Source organism: Lineus longissimus, chromosome 1 (genome assembly GCF_910592395.1).
Source record: "Lineus longissimus chromosome 1, tnLinLong1.2, whole genome shotgun sequence".
In the NCBI taxonomy this organism is placed as follows: Eukaryota; Metazoa; Nemertea; class Pilidiophora; order Heteronemertea; family Lineidae; genus Lineus; species Lineus longissimus.
The window spans coordinates 19677-38357 of NC_088308.1; the positions used below are offsets into that span (position 1 = coordinate 19677).

Here is an 18681-nt window from a genome sequence, read left to right on the forward strand (position 1 = left end):
GATATACGATATCATGATCTTTGACTTTCAATAGCTGACTGCGCTTCGTGAGGTGAAGCGGAATATCAGCTGTAGCTAGTGAGGTTGTCAAGGGTTATGTAACTATCGCTCTAAAGCACCAAGTAAACTTGAAAATCAGGTGATAGTGACTAGTTTACCACCGAATCATAATATTGATATTTCGATACTAATATTGAGAATATTAATACATGTAAGCATATGTTAGTCTTTGCACATGTTTACTGAGGATCTAGGCAATCGAAAAAAAGGTACTTCATCTTCCCAATGAGGCGTTATACCGTTTCGTCGCTGATTGTTGCTGACAAGATTGTCTATTCAAATCATCTAATGATAACAGTTCCCGACAATCCTTCATTCCCGAAAGGAAACTGCATGAGGAAACTCACTTATAGAACATGTGGTTGCAGACAATTACAGAATTAAAATAAACCGATGGTAGGAACGATAGTTCATACAGTATAGTCTAAATATCAAAAATAAGTGCATGTCATTCACCATTGCCATTCAGCCTGATCGAGAATGTGACATCTACTGTCATAACTTCGTGACTGCCATGAAAAGGTTTGGTTAAAATTTCAATGGACTCGATTTTATTCTTCAGTTTAACATGTTTAATTGACAACATAGAGTAATGGAATCGATTTGACATGTTTCACCCATTTCCAATATGCGCGTGTAATCGGTGGGGAGCCAGAAGGAATCCATTCATTTGTTACGTGCAGCTGTTGGCTCAATAAAGGCATTTTGTTATTTGAGTTCGGTGCTGTCTATTAGAGCGGTGTGAAAGCAAAAATATATAACGTTTGCTTATATATTTTTGGTGAAAGTACGATATTTTGAGAAAAAAGCGATAATGCTCACAGAAAAATTGCATAATTTGAGGTAGGTAAGGCTACGTCAATTATGAAAACAGAGAAATAGCGTCCGACGGCTATTACGTATAAAGTATTTTTACTCATACATATGACTTAATCGCTCTTGACATACCTTCCTGAAAAAACACCACAACAGAAAGCGTATCTCCGCTTCCTTACTATAGATAGCGCCACAAACACGAAATTAAAAAAGTACTCTCTATTCTCTGAAGAGCGCGATTGGTTTGATGATTCAGGTTATTCGAAAGGTGTTTTATAATTGAGAGTTAACAAAATAGTACATCTATGTTATTTTCTGCCAGTCAAACAAGATCCAGGGGGTCGAGGTTGGTGTGTGGTGATAGGGGTCATCCTGGACTAACATGTCGTAGAGACATGCTTCCTTCGTCTTACAGTGGCCTTATCACCACTTATTGTGTTGTGTCGGGGAAGCGTGAGCTTCAATTTGATCTCTACTTAATTATGCGTTTACCATTTCTTACAAATGTTTCAGCATCTACTACGCGATCATCGATAGCTGTGTAGTGCAGACCACAAAAAAATGGGACGAGAAAAAATATCAGAGAAGAAAATCCCCTGTAGACAGAATCTTCTCCCGGCACTGATGTTCCATTCGGCAAGCGTGCGTAGAGTAGAGCCTTGGGCTAGTGCAGGTCAGTCTGCTAACATCCCACCTGAAGGGTCGCCACGAACTCTAACTTGTTGCCCACCCCGCCGTCTGAAGAAGCGCGCGGATTTCACTTCCGGTAGTCTCGTTCTGGCTCTGCCGGCGGTGCCACCATCTTCTCCCTGGCTGCTCTCTCTAAAGGATGACCTAGTTGATCATGGCTGGTTCCTCGTTTACGTGCCGCCTTTACAGGGATGGCTTGCAGACACCCTGGGGCTTCAGGCTACAGGGAGGAAAGGATTTTAACCAGCCCTTAACCGTACAGAGGGTAAGTCAAATAGCATGATATCATTCTAAATGCCCCCACCCATCACCCATTACTATATGCAAGCATACCTGTTCTAGGGTTACAGGTTAGATATGCACCGATGCACTTGGCAAATGTACGTTAGTTGTGGAATGCAGCAGATAACAACATATTGCTGCAAGAAATCATCGTTATTTGCTTAACAAATGTCTAAATTAGCCAAACGATATTTCCCATTTGCTATGGAGAGATAACATCCCAATGAATTCCCTGTGCATTGTGCATGAGATGCCTACAGAACATGCAACATTTGACACTACGTAACCTTGACAGAGCGTTTCAAGTCTACTGAACTATCTGCTTTTACTAAAGGTGTGCATCTCATCACCTTCAACAAGCTGGCCACTCCATATTCCCCGCCCGAACCAACTGCTTCTTGAGGTTTCGGTGCCCTACCATTCAGGTAGCCATGCAGTGTTACATATTGCTACCTGGCTTTGGGGCTCCAAAGGGGCGAACGCTACCATGATTGCCACTAAGCAGCCGATGTCCTTCTTCAACCTTTCTGTGCTTAAATTCGTCGTTTAGGTTCGGTTCTCTCTTTCTGAGCGTGTGTCATTTCTACCACGAATATGGCGACCAAGATGGCTTCCGCCAGGACTGAAGAGAATGCTATTTTTGATCCTGTAACAGAACATAACACGACACTCCCATGTTCCGATGTTACAAATTATATTCCCTTGACTATGCTAATATCTCGAGATTCACTTTGCCACTCTTCGAGAAAACATGATGGCTGATGATGTATTCCAATAGGCGTTTCAGTATGGAAACATTACTAAAAAGATCATGGATATTATACTGCTCAAGCTGAGATAATAAAGACGTATGAAATGATCCCATCTTCTTCCCACAAGAGTTTACATTCACATTAGTTCGTGCAGTTGAGCAGCTCAGAAAGACAGTTTATATCAATATCAACCCTAAACTACTTTTGAATTCATTTATTTTATGGTAATGGACAGCAACAGGTTGAGTGAAGGCCTGTAGCAAGCGGTTTCTCGTGGCGTTACCTTACCAATTTATAGGCCTATAGACATCCTACTGTAGCCAGCGCTTTCAGGGTTGTAGAGAAGGAATGTTCTGTATACATGTATGAATCTGTATCTACAATACCTTCTTGCAATGGCACAACCTGCGTAACGTCTACAAATGAATACCTAGAGGTCAGGTAGAATCAGTTGGCTCTGATGGAGTAAATCATGTGTTTCTAGTTCAAAGAGTAAGGGAAACTAGCTAATTAACCTATCTATGATGAAGGAATCTTACCGCACAAACGAAATCACAGAAATGGCACCAAGCCCAAATCTCGCACAAGGAATTTCTTCACATGACCTGAGATACAAAGTATACCTTCATTTCGATAATCTGTGCAAAGCATGAAAGAAAATATAAATGATTGGTAGATTTACAAGAAAGCCTAATTTAGACCCCTTTCATCGATTTAAGCAAATATTGTTTCCTAACTCAAGCTCGTCACTCAGGAGATCTATGAAAATGAGACTGATTCTGTTGTTGCAGCGGCTGCCGCCAGGGATAAGTATTTCCTGTCAGCTGTTTGCATGCAATGGGTTCGATCAGTATCAAGACTAGATTGGATCGCCACTAGTTGTATATCAAAGGATGCTTATGTTTCTAAATGCCTACAAGTAATCATGTGATGTCAGCGTCTGGCTTCAGTTGAATGTTCCACACTGAATATTAGTACATTATCTATCGAATATATGGCCTATATAACCCACTGCACCTATTCTTTGGATACAAGCTACTTCAAGTTCCCGTTGATTCAAGTATACCTATACTACTACTTCAGTATAGCATTATGTATGGCTAGTCCATGTCTAACCCCATCCATTCGGTTTACTTGCAAGCACACGCTAACTTCCATATAGCGCTATGAAATATGAGATGCGCTTGGCAAGGAATCCAATGGAGATACCTTGCTTCTTGAAGCAACTTGCTCAGCTATTTTCAGTACCATAATACCTGATCTTCGCATCCGAGTTCGTATACCTGTGTATGTGGTATTGGGCAGCACTAGTTACAACTGAACATTAATGAAGTGCTTCTTATTCATGAAAAGCTTGATGATATTACTGACCTTGAACATATTAAACTGGTCGCTTTCTACCGTGCTTACACACAATATTTAAAAAATGGCAGCTTTAAACCAGGCCATGGTGATTTAGCGGAAACTGGGAGGAAACAACCTGAAAACAGTATAAGTGTTCCGCTAAATCGTCCTTTAAACCAGTGGTATGCATCTTCTACCATTCGCCATTAGCGGCGGACTGTAACCACTGAACGCTCAAGATAATCCACCACCTAGTCTGAACATCTGAAGGAACAAACAACTGGTTTGTAATACAAGGGTCAATGGGATGAAAAAGCACACAGCCAGAGCACCGATATTCTGATAAAACGAAACCTTGGTTTCGAATGGGATCCCTAGCTGTTTATAGTCTCAGAAAACGTATGATAATACGGTAACACACCGCACTAACTAGGATTCCATGTATGCGTGATGGTAAAATTGAGCAACTGAAACACGGGCTGAAGCGCTACTCCTGGAACAGAATAGGATTAGTTGGAGTTGGTGGTCTTAAAAACAAAGAAGAAAACCAGCTTTTCCACAATGGGCAAGACAAGCGACATGCAAGCGAGAAAGCATTCCTGATTTATACGAACACAGCAGGTGCAGAGATGATATTCAATCTCAAACCGTGTAATCTACATCAGGCTAAATGTCAAACCCTTCAACCTATCAGTCAAGCAGATCTCTGCTCTAACCACAGACGGTACTGAAGACCAGATGAATAGCTTCTTTGATGCAGTCACAGAAAGGGCACCCAAAGCAGGATATCCACCTTCTCATGGGGGACTCGGATGCGAAAATTGGTACAGATGCATACGACTCGTGGAAAGGCACGATTGGAAAACTCGGCCCGGGGGTTACCAGTGACAGAGGCTTGCGGCTACTCGAATTCGCACAGTTCGAAGAAGTTAACGATCTGTAACACGCTCCAATGCTTTGATAGGAAGGTTCATGGGCATACCAGAGGAAATACCACATCAACTCGGGTATCATAAATTCCATAGAGGCCCTGTACGCAGCATCGACGAGCATGGTTCGAGTAGGAGGTGACTTCAGCAAGTGTTTTCCCACAGTGAGACAAGGGTGTCTCTTATCACCAACTCTAGCTGTGCAACATATTCCTCGAGCACATCATGGCAGAGTCACTCGTAGAATTAGAATCCCCTTTGACCATCTCGAGCCGAATGATTACGAACCTAAGGTTCGCATTGCATGGTCCAATAAAAGACCAGATGGACCACTTCAAGAAGGCGGACAGAACAAGCGGCAGATATGGGATGGAAAGTAGTCTAGAGAAAACAAGGACGATGGCATCTAGCGCAGGAGAGTAGATCGATGTATGCATAAGGGACTACCACCTGGAGCAGGTGAAAAAGTTTGTTTACCTGCGTTCTACACAAAAGGAGGATTGTACGTCCCTCAAGGAGGTGAAAACGAGAATTGCCAAAGCTGCATTTTCCCTGTCCAGACCGAAGAGGACATGGCGGGACCGCAACATCTCCACAGAGATCGCTGGTGATGTCAATATTCCTGTATGCCTCAGAATCATATAACGATGACTTCTGAGATAGAAACACACATCAATGCTTTCGTCAAGCTCAACTCTTACCTCAACATACCATACGACGACTGGTCGTGAAGGCAAGCCTATCACTCTACCGGTCATCACATTCCAACCAATCTCAAGATTCATTACTCTATAACAAAGTGGTACCTTAACTTCCACCTTTCGACTTCCATCATAAAATGTTTACATGTAATGTGCTGATCATCACCTATTAAATCTACACCTTACTCAACATTAATATAGCCATGGCCATGGTACTTTGATACCATAGTTGAATGTAACAGTGAAAAACACGACCGGACAGGTAAAATGCAGATTTGTTCCATCTCACAGTTTGAGGTGAACCAAACTTAAATCGTGACACTGATGACTGGAATACATCTTGAGCTTCGTACTCTTTTAGATAGCAAGGGCAACCAACGGTTTATTCAAGTTATTTTTATTCATTTGGTGGCGTAGAGCCCAAAACGTTCCGGGATATTTCTTAAGGAATCTTCGAGTTTCTAGCATTAATGGCGATGGAGGGATTCGAGTTGTGAGGGTTCGGTAACGTTCGAGTGTCTTGGCCCCAATGTTGGGCAAAAGGACTGTATGGATTTAATCATTTCGATAACACTGACCATCTAGGCAGATCAGGATGCCTCTTCAGATCAGGGTAAGGCATTTCTTTCGTAGTCACCTCACATTCTTATCTTATTGATACTGAACGATAGGTGTCTGGTCTATTCTTAAGACCAGCGATGTAGGCTAACGAGGCATGTTCTCATCAATGGACCCGGTATGTAATAAGGAATAGATAATGGTAGTGATGAAACAATGTTGACCAACTTATCAGTAAAGATTGCGAAACTATCTCGTTCAGACCTTGCAGCCAGTTTTGATTAAACCTTTCAGAAGTCGTCCTTGGTGTTGCTACACAAGGTACTGAGCTAATTGTATACGGCAACCCTTTTTTTAGCAGTGACACACTTAAGTCTGCCTGGAGTCTCACCCCAAATTCAGAGGTCGAAGCAGGGACTCGACCGCTAGCCGAGAGCCCGAGCCACTTGCAAAGATCAGAGCGGGTCCTATAGAGGAGCGCTTGCCGCTCCGTTAGAATCATTTGTATTTTTGAATTTGAGAAACAGTTCGAGTGTGCAGTGATGTATATAGGTTGTCAGTCACCTAGCTACCGCCCATTACTCCTTCGAAACATTGCATATGCGCATTGAGTGATGGACATGCCCACCTGACAGGGTGACGTAGTCACGTTATCACCGTTTTTAACATCACCCGATCCGAACAGAAGACTGGAGGCTATTCTAGAACAGACATTTTGTTCTTTTTTTTTAAAGAAGAGTTTACCTGACGTTACAACGATAGCGAGCGCTGTTGTCCTTAACTAAATCTCTTCTACCTCATTGGGGGAACTCAAGGTAACCGGCTCCGAAAAGGCAATAGGCTTAGATAAGGTTTCGTTCGCCTCTGCTTGAGATGTTGCTCTTCTAAGATACTCGCCTCAGCAAAGTCCTACACTTCCCTCCTCTCGCTTAGTAGGCCTAAATCCTGCAACTCCACGACGCTTATATCCGTTGACTAACAGGTACTGTGACCTTCTTCTTCTTTCGATAATTGCCATTTTTTGTAGCCCCATTAACTACCTTTCTGACCTGAAGGCATGTTGCAGTAATTCGCCTTCTGTCCATATATTCGCGTTTGCGTGCTAAACGACAAGAGCTAAAGATATATAGGATGGGTTACCACAAATCATGTTTATTTACGGTTTCTTCTGACTCTCTGTTCTTAATGGGCGATTTTTATCCCGTTTGCACAACATCATTGCCGTTTTTCACTTACTCTTCAACAAATCTCACATTGTTCAGCTGTTGAAGGTGTTCTTTATTGCATGATAGTCGGCGACACCTTCCAGAATAGCATTTTGGTCTTAAACCAGAGCTTCTGGGTGAAAGCATCATCAACAAGTTGACTCTTCTGCCTATGCAATTATTGTTATCTTAGACACCAGCGAATTCCTCTAACGTGATGATGCGCGTATTCTCTGCCTGATCGACAACACTAAGGGAACCTGTATGGAGAAGGAGGACTGACACAGACTCTTTCTTCAGTCTAGCAAAGGTTGGCAAAGGCCTATCTGCGTTGAAAATTTGATGCAGTCTGATGTGGTGAAAGTGTGCTTCAACGAATCATGTACATGTATATATTTCTGTTGCGTCTTTCCGTGGTTTGCGAAGCTGAAGAAGCCACCACGCCATTGACCGGCTAAACAGAAATGTCTTCAAGTTCGCAGTCTCAAAACATTACAGCACTATCATTTTTTCCCCCTCGTTACAGCCGAAACTAAATACAGTAGACCCGCTCTACTAAGGACACCTTCGGGACTGGCAAGTGCTGTCCTTAATAGAGAGGTGTCCTGATTAGAGAGGTCAAATTGAAACGAAACTACCAATTTGGGACCAAAACTAGTGTCCTTAATAGAGAGGTTGTCCTTAATAGAGGTGTCCGCTAAGAGAGGATTCACTGTATTACATTCATGTGACACTCCATGTTTCACAAACTCATCGTTACACGTACGATGTGAATACAAACGTTTCACCTGGTCATCATTATTATCCGAAGCATGGGAAACCTAACATTTCACACAACGTTCATTACCATGTTGAGGCCAACGTTACACAGGGGTATCACCAAGATCAAGGGCGGAGGGATCCCAATGGTCATGTTTTCCATGAATCTGTCACGTTGGGTGTCAATTGAGACTGATGGCTGAATACTACATCTATAAACAAAGTAAGACACCGAGGGCGGAATGCGGATTCATGAAACAATCACCCCAAGGGATACTGCCAAAGCGATAAGCAAAATTGTATCAATACTTCTGCTGAATTGTGGGAAACTGAAAAGCGGTTTTATTGTTTTTATTGATAATGAAATCTTCTTAACTCTATTTTTCGCCATCTTTATATTCTAATCAAACCTTTACAGAATGTGGTTCAGTAAGATCGAACGGGATATCATTAATACATTGGTAAACCAAACAGAGGGAAGTCATTGATCTATTTCTCGATATCAATTATGCAGCCGCCTGTAATATCTTGACTTGTGATATGTTTTGATCAGACAAGAGTTACACTTCCACCAAGAGCGTGTATATTACAAAGGATTAGCTTTCTCAGATGGAAACTAACGGAATTTCAAAATGCCCTGCGTTCTGGTGAGGGTAAGTTAATGTATACGTAATTGATCCTGTTGGTACTTGTTTCCATCAGACCAGAAAAACGGTGACCAGCGGATTACAGCATAATCCACCAGAATAGCACCATCCATTTGAGATTGACAACACGGAATACGAAGACATCGCAATCACTCGCGACTTTCATCAGAAGTAAGTACAAACTCCCGCTATGACATTTTCTTTCATTTTTCTTTGCAGGTTTTCACGGGAAGTCCGGCGGAGGGGGAGCTCCAGCGAGGTGATGTTATCATCAAAATCAATAATATTGATGTCAGCAGTTTGAACCATAAACAGGCACAGGATATAATCAAGACGCCTGCTGGACAATTAGTTTTAAATATACAACGGTAAGTGGGATGGATTGACATGTAGGATGGATTACTGTAAACTAGATTCTGAACGAAACTCTATGGTAGATGATATATCAGGGTAGAAATTCACTCTCTGGTTAATCTTTATGGCTGAGTGAGTATGGTTTGTAATGACGATGTAGAAGCTTACATGAAGTATGCCATGATCCATCTATCAAATATGTGCTGATTATGATCACGGAGGGTACATTAGAAGGGACTGTTTATTAGAAACATTGAGACATTTGTTGCGTTCTTTAGCCAATGGCAAAACGAATATTTGGCTCTTGACGAGCCACTATCAGAGCTTTAGGAGCCACCATTCGCCAACAGAACCAGGGCGTATAGTTGGTTGCTTCCACGTGGTAATGATGTATATCAAGATTTTTACCTGGGCCTGTTGGTGATGATGTATAGTAACTGCTTGCAGAGGAATTTCAAGACGCCCACCAGACTTAGTGTATTTATGTAGTGAGCTGCATACCGCGGTTGAACAACCACCGACCGTACATCATGTACTATACTACACACGGTATCTTGATCACTCTTAGTATATGAGGCTTGACGGGAGCCAAGGAATTCAGGCAATGAAATAAGGTTCCCGCCTGCTAAACATAGACCAACTCGTCGAAGAATACGTAACTGTGAAAAAGTTTACAAGACCGGCTATACTAAAATGAATCTAGACAGTGACGTCATCTTTCTTGTTCCCCACCCTTTCAGCAGTCGCATTTCCCTAGGTGCTTGGTTGCCAAAGAAATCCATGGCAACCAAAAACAATGTGCTTCTTGTCATTGCCAAAACTGTGGCAATAATTAGGGCAGCAGTAGCAGTGGATAATGGCAGTGATGTTAGACGATAGCTTTGACAATCACTATACGCCATTGGCTATATGAAGCTCACAAGGCAAGAGAAAGCCCATAGTTCACGTACGGCAATGTCTGCTGGTGCCCGAGGCTGTTTTCTTGAAATGGTTGGTTGCCAAAGAAATCCATGGCAACCAAAAACAATGTGCTTCTTGTCATTGCCAAAACTGTGGCAATAATTAGGGCAGCAGTAGCAGTGGATAATGGCAGTGATGTTAGACGATAGCTTTGACAATCACTATACGCCATTGGCTATATGAAGCTCACAAGGCAAGAGAAAGCCCATAGTTCACGTACGGCAATGTCTGCTGGTGCCCGAGGCTGTTTTCTTGAAATGATCTCTCTCGAAAAAAAAAAATGCGATGCTAATTTTCTTTTTTTCTTATTGTAGAGGTCAGACTAGATTTTCTCCAGTGAAGAGCGTGCAACCAGTACAACAACCCTCCCAATTTCACCAACCAACACCTTCGGTACGTATCTCTCAAATGGTTTTCAAATTGCATTACTATATCTGTTTATAATGTTTTCAAATTCACTGACGTCAGGCGATACGATATTCTTCCTCAAACCTTGCACAGGCAAAAAAGATGCTTTAGTCACTTCAAATTCCTGGGTATAGAAAGCCATGATGTTAATCGAACTATTATCCTCTTGATCTGTAGGGCTTTCGTTCAGTTCCATTTGAGGGCAGCAATCCTGCTCAGAAGTCCTCACTTCCAACGGGGGGCATGAGGCCTAGCACCAATTTCGCAGTGGACTACACTGGGCGGGTAGGTTCCCCCACACGCCGACCAGAGCAAACCATGATCAACCGTGTGCACGACTCACTCAACGAGGCCATCTGGGCTCACCAGTCCGGTAATGACCCGGAGGATGATTATAACTATGGATCAGTAGCTGACAGGAAGAAAAACTTCAGCCAAGACACCCGTAAGTATCTCAGTTCCTTGTTAGATTTGTGCTTATTCCCCCTCTTGTTCTCTTCTTACATGTTTTACGATACAAAAGCATCTTGACAGTTCCTCGCCAGATAAAACATTTCTGCCCGCGCCCTTGCATTGGAAGAAGACTGAATGCAGTGAAGGTGGCTCTGAACAGTTTTGTGAACTTCAACCAGTGGCTGCTGCAAACACAAGCCATATCGGAGCTAATATAACGATAAGGAAGTTGAAAATGCAATTGATTCAAAGAAAATGCTTAATTAATGCATGTGGCTGTATCCCGCTTCGGGCCGTTTGTCTGTTCATCACAGCTTCATCGGGGGGGGAGGGGTCACCGAGGAGGAGGGGTGTCAGTGAGCTTCCTACTGGCAGTAGGGGTCAGAACTCCAACCCATCATGCACCACGATCCTCTTATTACATCTGCCAGTCTTTGCAACAATGCTAGTCAGATCATGATACGTCATCATTGAATGCAGAGCTTAAACCTGATGCACTATTCATTAACACTGCAGCACTGCCTTTTCCCCTCGTTACAGCCGAAACTAAATATGACATACATGTGAAACCCAACGTTTCACAAGCTCATCGTTACGCTGTGAATACAAACGTTTCGGCTGGTCAGCGTTTCGATCAAAAACATGGCAAACCTACCGTTTCACGCAATGTTCGTTACGATGTTGATGCGAACGTTTCACAGGGGCATGGTCAAGATGAAGGGTGTAGGAAAGCCCACGTGTCACATGATCATCATCAAGATACTTACCAACCATTACATGTTAAAGCTATCGCTCATCGTTACGATGAAGAACATTATGTCCCAGACGGGCAACTTTTCGACAACCAGTATGGCCCTTCTACGACCCTACACGAGGAGCCATACGATAGCCAATATGGCGCTCCTGCCGCTGCTCATGGTCAACAATACGAGCCCAAGCATCGGTACGATGTGGACCCTAGTTCTCAAGGTCACCACCAGGGTAGTCGGTACGATGACTATCCTGCTACGAATGATCGTTACGACCAAGCTGGCCACGAGTATCGTTACGAACAAGAACCTACTGACCGTCCTTACGATCAAGATCCAGATCGTTATGAACATGTCCCTGTGAAAAATATTGCTCATCGGTTCGATCAGGGCCAGGGTCAAGGTCGCGATCGTTATGATCAGGGTCAAGGTCATCGTTACGGACAAGGTCACGCCAAACATAACGTTTCGCATGAACATCGTTACGATGAAGGTCTTGTGAAATCAAGCGGTTCACATCATTATCGCTTCGACGACGACCAAGGTAGGACAACTCAAAATCCTATCAAACAATAGTAGAGAGAGATCCTTTGTTTTAGGAGTCTAATTTCGAATATTCGTAACAGTTATGCTGTCTAGCACGTGACAGGATATTTAGAAGAACGATGGCTCAACTGCAGAGCGCGCTCACTTTCGGGACTCTTTTAAGCAAACGTAACAAGCATGTTTACCGCCGATCGATCGCCATGTCACCCCCATGCAGTAGCGTCGGGCTTTCTGTTCTTTGTGTAGTGGCCTAGCGTTTAGAGAGTAACCAGAAATTCTCCGTACGCATGTGCGTTAGTGATTTTAAGCGTTAAAAACGAAATCGCATTGGTCGAATTACAGAATCATTATACCTTTGACATACATGGAACTACCATGAGTCTGAACATGAAATCTAGTGATAGTAATCAACAGCCACCAGGCAGAGCCACTAGTCAACTGACCAAACTCGACTACGCCTTCTGAAGTTGAGATGGAGGTTTCTGTGGACAAAGACATACAGGTGTATCATTACTTACCGAGCACCTAACATTCTAACTCTGCCAAACACCTAAAGTCTCTTACCACATCTTGATGGTCAATTGGTTTTCAGCATAGGCACACGTGGATGCTCGACTATTTCAGTGGTTTCAGTGTTACCAATAGTCAAGCACTAGTCTACGCTTGAGATGAATCGTATCAAAATAGAAGCTTGAGAATCAGTTTGACCATTTTCTGTGCTGTACTGGGGTAATAGTGTTTCTAAGCAAAAGCTTGAAGAAACGAATTTTAAGATCTCCCAGATGCTAAAACTGAACAATCAGATATTTTTCGGAACCTACATCAAGTCGACATTTGTTTAGTTGGCGCGATTTTCATCTTCACGCTAATCGACAGCTATCTTTTCTTTGCTGGTCCTTCGAACAGCCCACGGACCTTATGAATATCACCCAGTCAAGGACAATGTGAAATTTTACCAAGGCCCCAAGAATAAATATGGTGAGCTATGTCAAATTTAACACATCTCCAGATGCTGCCTGACTTCCCGGGCAAATTGTCAATGGTAAGATTCAGGCACCATGTGGATGATGTGACCATTAAATCCCACTTGGCAGTTACCTAGCACACGAGTCTGACTAACATCCTTTCCTCTGAAACTAACATCGTCGCTGGTATTAAAGGAGAAATGAGCTATAAAACCTAATTCTTAACATTATCATCATTGACTATGAATAACACTAAACATATAGTGCCAAGGTTCGGAACGGATGGTTGGGTATTTTCACATTTTATCCAGGCCGTTAACAACACTTCCATACATCATAATGGTTCCAATCAGCTTTAGAAACGAATATCATCACTCAGAGCGATGTTTTTCCATCCTAGCTGTCACACGGATCATTTGTTGAGGGAGTATGTTATCTTACTATCAAGCAGTGTGCATTTTGTTCCTTGAATGACCTTTTCGCCATTCCTGCCCCGCCTGTTTACCTGCTGCCTCTCTGCTACACGCTATGCCTCCGCAGTCTTACCGCAAACTCTTGCGAAAGTTGAATGCTAAAAGCCAGTTAAAAGCAACCGCCAATCTAGCTTCTTTGAACAGCAACTTTCGTGTAGAACGGTGGGAAAGGGTTCAAGGTACACACTGACCATTATACACTCAAAAACGTACAGCACTACGATCATGAAGGTAGTTACCACTAGAGTTGTGTGGATCTTCCGAAAAGCAGGTGATGTTTTTACGCAATGGGTGTGCAAGGGACATGTGCAATGAAGGAGTTAGGAGATTTTCAGAAGTTAACATTTCAGTTAGTTAGACTAAGTTGTAGATTTCTTTGTGTGCTTAGGGTGTATTTCTGTGTTAGGTGACTGATTATTTTTCGTTTATCATCAATCGATGTGCTATATACTTAGCTTGGACCTAAACTTTGCTATGTGTATTTCAAACAATCTATAACGCAGCGTTTTATCCCCATTTCTTACTATCGTCTCTGCACTCTACACTTGCATGTATAGAGTGGCTATTAGCAATCAAACCAATTTGGAAATATCATCTGTTTTCATATTGCAAAAATCTCCAACGCGATTTTGAGAAATTGTGATTACGCATTAAGGAAATGAAAACAAGAATGTCAGACAACACCTTTCGCTATTGAAAGCAACACACCATAAGAGCTGCTTCATCGTTTCTTGCTCATTCTTCCGGCGAGTTAGACTTTGCGTTGAGAACGGTTCGTCTTTGTTCAATTCTATTTATGTTTTCTTCTGTTTGTAGGAGCCCCCGTTGTCCACTCTCCAGGAAGACCGAGCAAAACAGGAAAAGGATGGCGCCCTCCCCCGCAACTCACTAAAGAAAAACCCGTGGAATTCGGCTGGAGTCCTTCAAAGCGCATCCAGCCCGGTTACGTGCCTGGACCTCCCACCAACGAGAGGGCGTACTCACCACCGAGGCCCGCTCCAGCACCAGCGAGGCCCCGTTTCGTATCTACACATCACACTTCTGGTGATGGGTCTGGCCCAGCCTGGAAGGGCACGCTCCATGGCGCAGGCCAAGACCCCGCACCACCTCTACAGGCACCTGCGTCAAGGTCCGTGCAATTCTCTCCCCACAAACCATCCTCCTTGCCGCATCAAAAACCCAACTACCACCCTGGGCCACCGCAGCAACACCACCAGCCGCACGTGAACCAGCCCCAGCCCCAGCATGATGGGCCTAAGGTGGTTCACCTTCAGTACAACTCCCCCATTGGCTTGTACTCCAAGCAGAACGTTGATGAGACCTATACCGGACAAACCCAGGCTCTGCAACAGTCTGGCATGTAAGTATACACCGCTGTATGCTCCACGATTACAAAGTCCACTGAGTATTGTCGAAACAACTGAGAAACGATAACACCAACCGGAACTCTATGTTATGAATGAATCAAACACCAACTAGAAAATTGTAAATGACGTTTTAGAGAACTGCGTCGTTCTCGTATGTGTTTGTGTAAAAGACTCTGGTCCACACAACTCATGATAAAGCAGTAACCATATGTCACATGTCCCATCTTCACTGCTCGTAACCAACAACCATAAGCAATGCAATCGCCTTGTTGTTGTGACTCGACTAGGATTCGAACCTACGATCAGCCAATCGGGCTACAATTCCAACAAAAGCGTCACCACCACTTATTCATATACTTTTAGTTCAGCTCAAATAAGTACATCTCTTAAAGTAGTCTGGTAGTATGATGTCTTAGAGTGATTTGCCTCTGCTCACCCATTTCCGAAAGCAGAATTTGATAGGAACCCGAAAAATACCCTTCTGACTGGCTGGTTTCAAACGAGCCTACCGGGGATGCAGAATCTGGCACTTTTCATTGGATAATCTCAGAATCTACCGGAATTAAATCTAAATTTTGCGTTTGGAAATCCCTGAATTAGAAGGTCAGTAGAAACAGAATTTTGATTGTTTTATTGCTTGAATCCCGCTTTGGTTATTGCTTTAGCCGAACCTTTCAAACCAATCACAATACTTAGTGGAAGTCGGGTTTATTTTCTGCTTTTCTTTATTTTGGTTTCATCAATATTAGGGCATATTCAAACGTTCACTGCAGGTAAGTATGTTCATCCCCCGAATGGAAAGCTTAGCGTTAAGATCATTTGATTTGTTTCCCAAAGTCCATGTTTGCATGTTGTGCCCCGGATGCTGTGCCATTTCCCTGCAACATATACTCTTGCTGCAAGTTTGTTTATCAAAGTTTTGCTCCTCCAAAACATTTTGTGAACAAAAGATTGACAACTGCCTGCACCTGGGCGTCGTGTGATGTCGGGCGTTGAGCGAAGGTGACTGGCTTCTGTTACTTCCAGCTTTTCCCTCTGGCAGCGGTGGAGACCGGACCCAGACCCGAAATCCCTTCCGAATAGCATCATATACCGTCACAGTAAAACAGCACTGAAAACTTTGTAGGAAATACCTCATGACGTTGTTCGAAACGTGTCATAGGTTAGCATTATTGATTTGGATGTATTGAGTGTCTGCTATGAGACAATCATGTTTGCAAATACTGTACGTATTAGACGTGGTAGTTTTAGACATGTAACCGTTTTTACCTTGTATTTGCTGGTTGGTGTGGTTTGACTATATTAGTTGTCATGTATTTTATTTGCATTATTACGTACATGTAGTCTTCTTTTTATTTTCTTCACAACTTTCTCGTTCCTTCTTTCCTTCAACGCTTTATTGGCGATGTAAAGTGTTGATCCGACATCTTGGCTGAGTTAGGCTTTTACAGTTTATTCTTTCGAATCAGCTTATGAATATATCTCCACCATCTTCTGCCTTACAGCGGTGGTGGGGATGGCAAAGACATGGATTACACCAAATCGTACGCCTGGCAGATGATCAAGCAAGAGTCTGGCGCGGCACCTGGTGGAGGTACTTCGCACTCTCAATCGACAACTGAGACGGCCTACCATGAAAAGCAGTCGAGGTCTTTCAAGGCGCTGGAGGATTCCGTGGGAGCATCTGATTTCTAATTGAAATGACACCATGACACATAGGGACATTTCCAAAAGCATTTCCCAACATAACTGGACTCTGAATGTATTCATGATTGGATTTCATACAAATATTCAATTCTGAACAAATCACGCTTGGCCCATGATGAGACAGCCAGAAGATGACAACCATAGTCTTGAGCCAGGTGCAGACTCCATCCAGAATACCAAACATAGGTCAAGACGCATGCGCATTTGTTGTTGCTCTGTTTGACTTCCGGTAGGATGTTGCTATGACGAACTACGACAAATATAATGATTGGTATTTTGAATCTGAGGAAATGACGATGGTCAATAGATGGCGCATCATATGGCGTTGTACATACACAATAGAACATGAAAGGGAATGTAGGTAGTTAGAACTATTTATTAAAGAAAGATACATGTTAACGTTGTTAAGATATTTTGTCCGGCCATCTTACGGTCAATTTTTCGAACTTTAACGCAAGATGGCCACATCAGCTGATGGGCTAGAGTTAACCATTTATAATTATTGTAACATAGACACGATGTATTAAACTTTCATTGCCTTATATGTGTGGCTGATTAAGTCTATTCAATGGGATGGTGCTATATACATCATAAATATAAACCAAACTAACTGCCGACATCGAACAACACCAAGAAGTTTCGATGCAGCAATGTTTCTAATTTTTGCTTGACGTACGTACGCAAGGCATGATGTCCAGGCCATGTTCCAAACCCTTTTGTTTTCGTCGCCATATCGGTACGAGATATGAAACCCTCGGGTTGACTGACTACGTGTTATTTGTTTATTTATTTCTGTTTATTCTCTAACTTATTCATAGCAGTAACTTCACCACGAACGCTGAATCCTAGGGACTGGAACATAGCTGTGTAGTTGATGAAATAAAATGAAACAAAAATCCCCAAACAAACGCCTTGACTATCTTTATTGACGTGTTGCTCTGGTCTGAGTTGTTGAAAATAGATATCTCACAAAGAATATATCGGCAGTTTAAAAATCAACTCTAGGAAACGCCAAGACCGTGCAAAGTTAGTAACGTGGTAACATGTATGTTAAAGGACGGCGTTTGAAACCAGGCCAAACCTAACCCAGGTTGAAAGACAAAAGTCCACAATTGGTACACCCATCAAGGAGGTGAAACGCGCATATTCAAAGCTGCGGCAGCATGACCTATTATGGCGCGACTGAAACTTGAATAGTCCTAACGAGTGAGATCCTTGGAGGTCTCACTGTTCTTCTAATCGGCTCCAATCATGAACACAGAGATTGAGAAGCGGGTCAACAGATTTGAGATGAGCTGCTAGAAACAGGAGACCAGCGGCACCCAACTTTCACTCTAGTAAATGTCCCATTCCACGAACATCCATTTGTCCTCCGACCAGATCGTCCAAACAGTTCAGTGTGTTGTACTGTATTGGATATCGCGTACGAAGAGTGTCATCTTGCAGGGCACAGAAGAGGGTAGCCGACGACGCGGCGGACCAAAAGAAAGTCCAGTGGCCTGATCCGCCTTACTAAGGCCAATAGAACCGGGTGTCGCCTCAGAGTCGGATATGCGAGGTGTCGCCACATTGCTGCGTGACACGGTGTAAATGGGTGATAATCATGCTGGAATGTCGATGAACAATACAACGAGCTACCCTTCATGAGGTCGTAACATGTCCACCGTTGTGACAACGCCTCTTTGGTATACAAAATGTACATGCATATTGTTGATGGTTACGACAAGTTCTGTTAATGAGTTTGCTGGCTGTCACAGAGTAATATCAATTCCGTCCTATTTTATTGATAGGCCAATGGTCAATAATTGTAACAATTATCATACTTCGGTCGTTACAATGGCATTTAACTAACTGCACCACGTTAATGCTGATATCGATATAACCGGGTTTTGGTTTTGGAGCATGTGAGCAAAGGCATTAATATCACAACTCACGTGAGGTTTTAAGTTCTGTATG

At 42.9% G+C, this 18681-nt stretch overlaps 1 protein-coding gene across 4 annotated transcripts; it reads left to right on the forward strand.

The window, feature by feature from the left end:
* The first annotated feature begins 1581 nt into the window (after positions 1-1581).
* LOC135483011 (PDZ and LIM domain protein 7-like) lies at positions 1582-17411 on the forward strand. 4 transcript variants are annotated; one of them, XM_064763509.1, is made up of 8 exons: positions 1582-1831; positions 8963-9111; positions 10372-10450; positions 10643-10910; positions 11459-12211; positions 13120-13191; positions 14468-15011; positions 16524-17411. In XM_064763509.1, the coding sequence occupies exons 1-8, from the start codon at positions 1721-1723 to the stop codon at positions 16711-16713; spliced, it is 2166 nt and encodes a 721-aa protein (XP_064619579.1). In that variant the 5' UTR covers positions 1582-1720; the 3' UTR covers positions 16714-17411. The 4 variants fall into 4 exon arrangements, with proteins under 4 accessions (XP_064619579.1, XP_064619595.1, XP_064619602.1 ...); XM_064763525.1 differs by having other exon boundaries at positions 1589-1831; positions 14468-14780; XM_064763517.1 differs by lacking the exon at positions 1582-1831 and adding an exon at positions 6033-6187.
* Positions 17412-18681: the final 1270 nt, after the last annotated feature.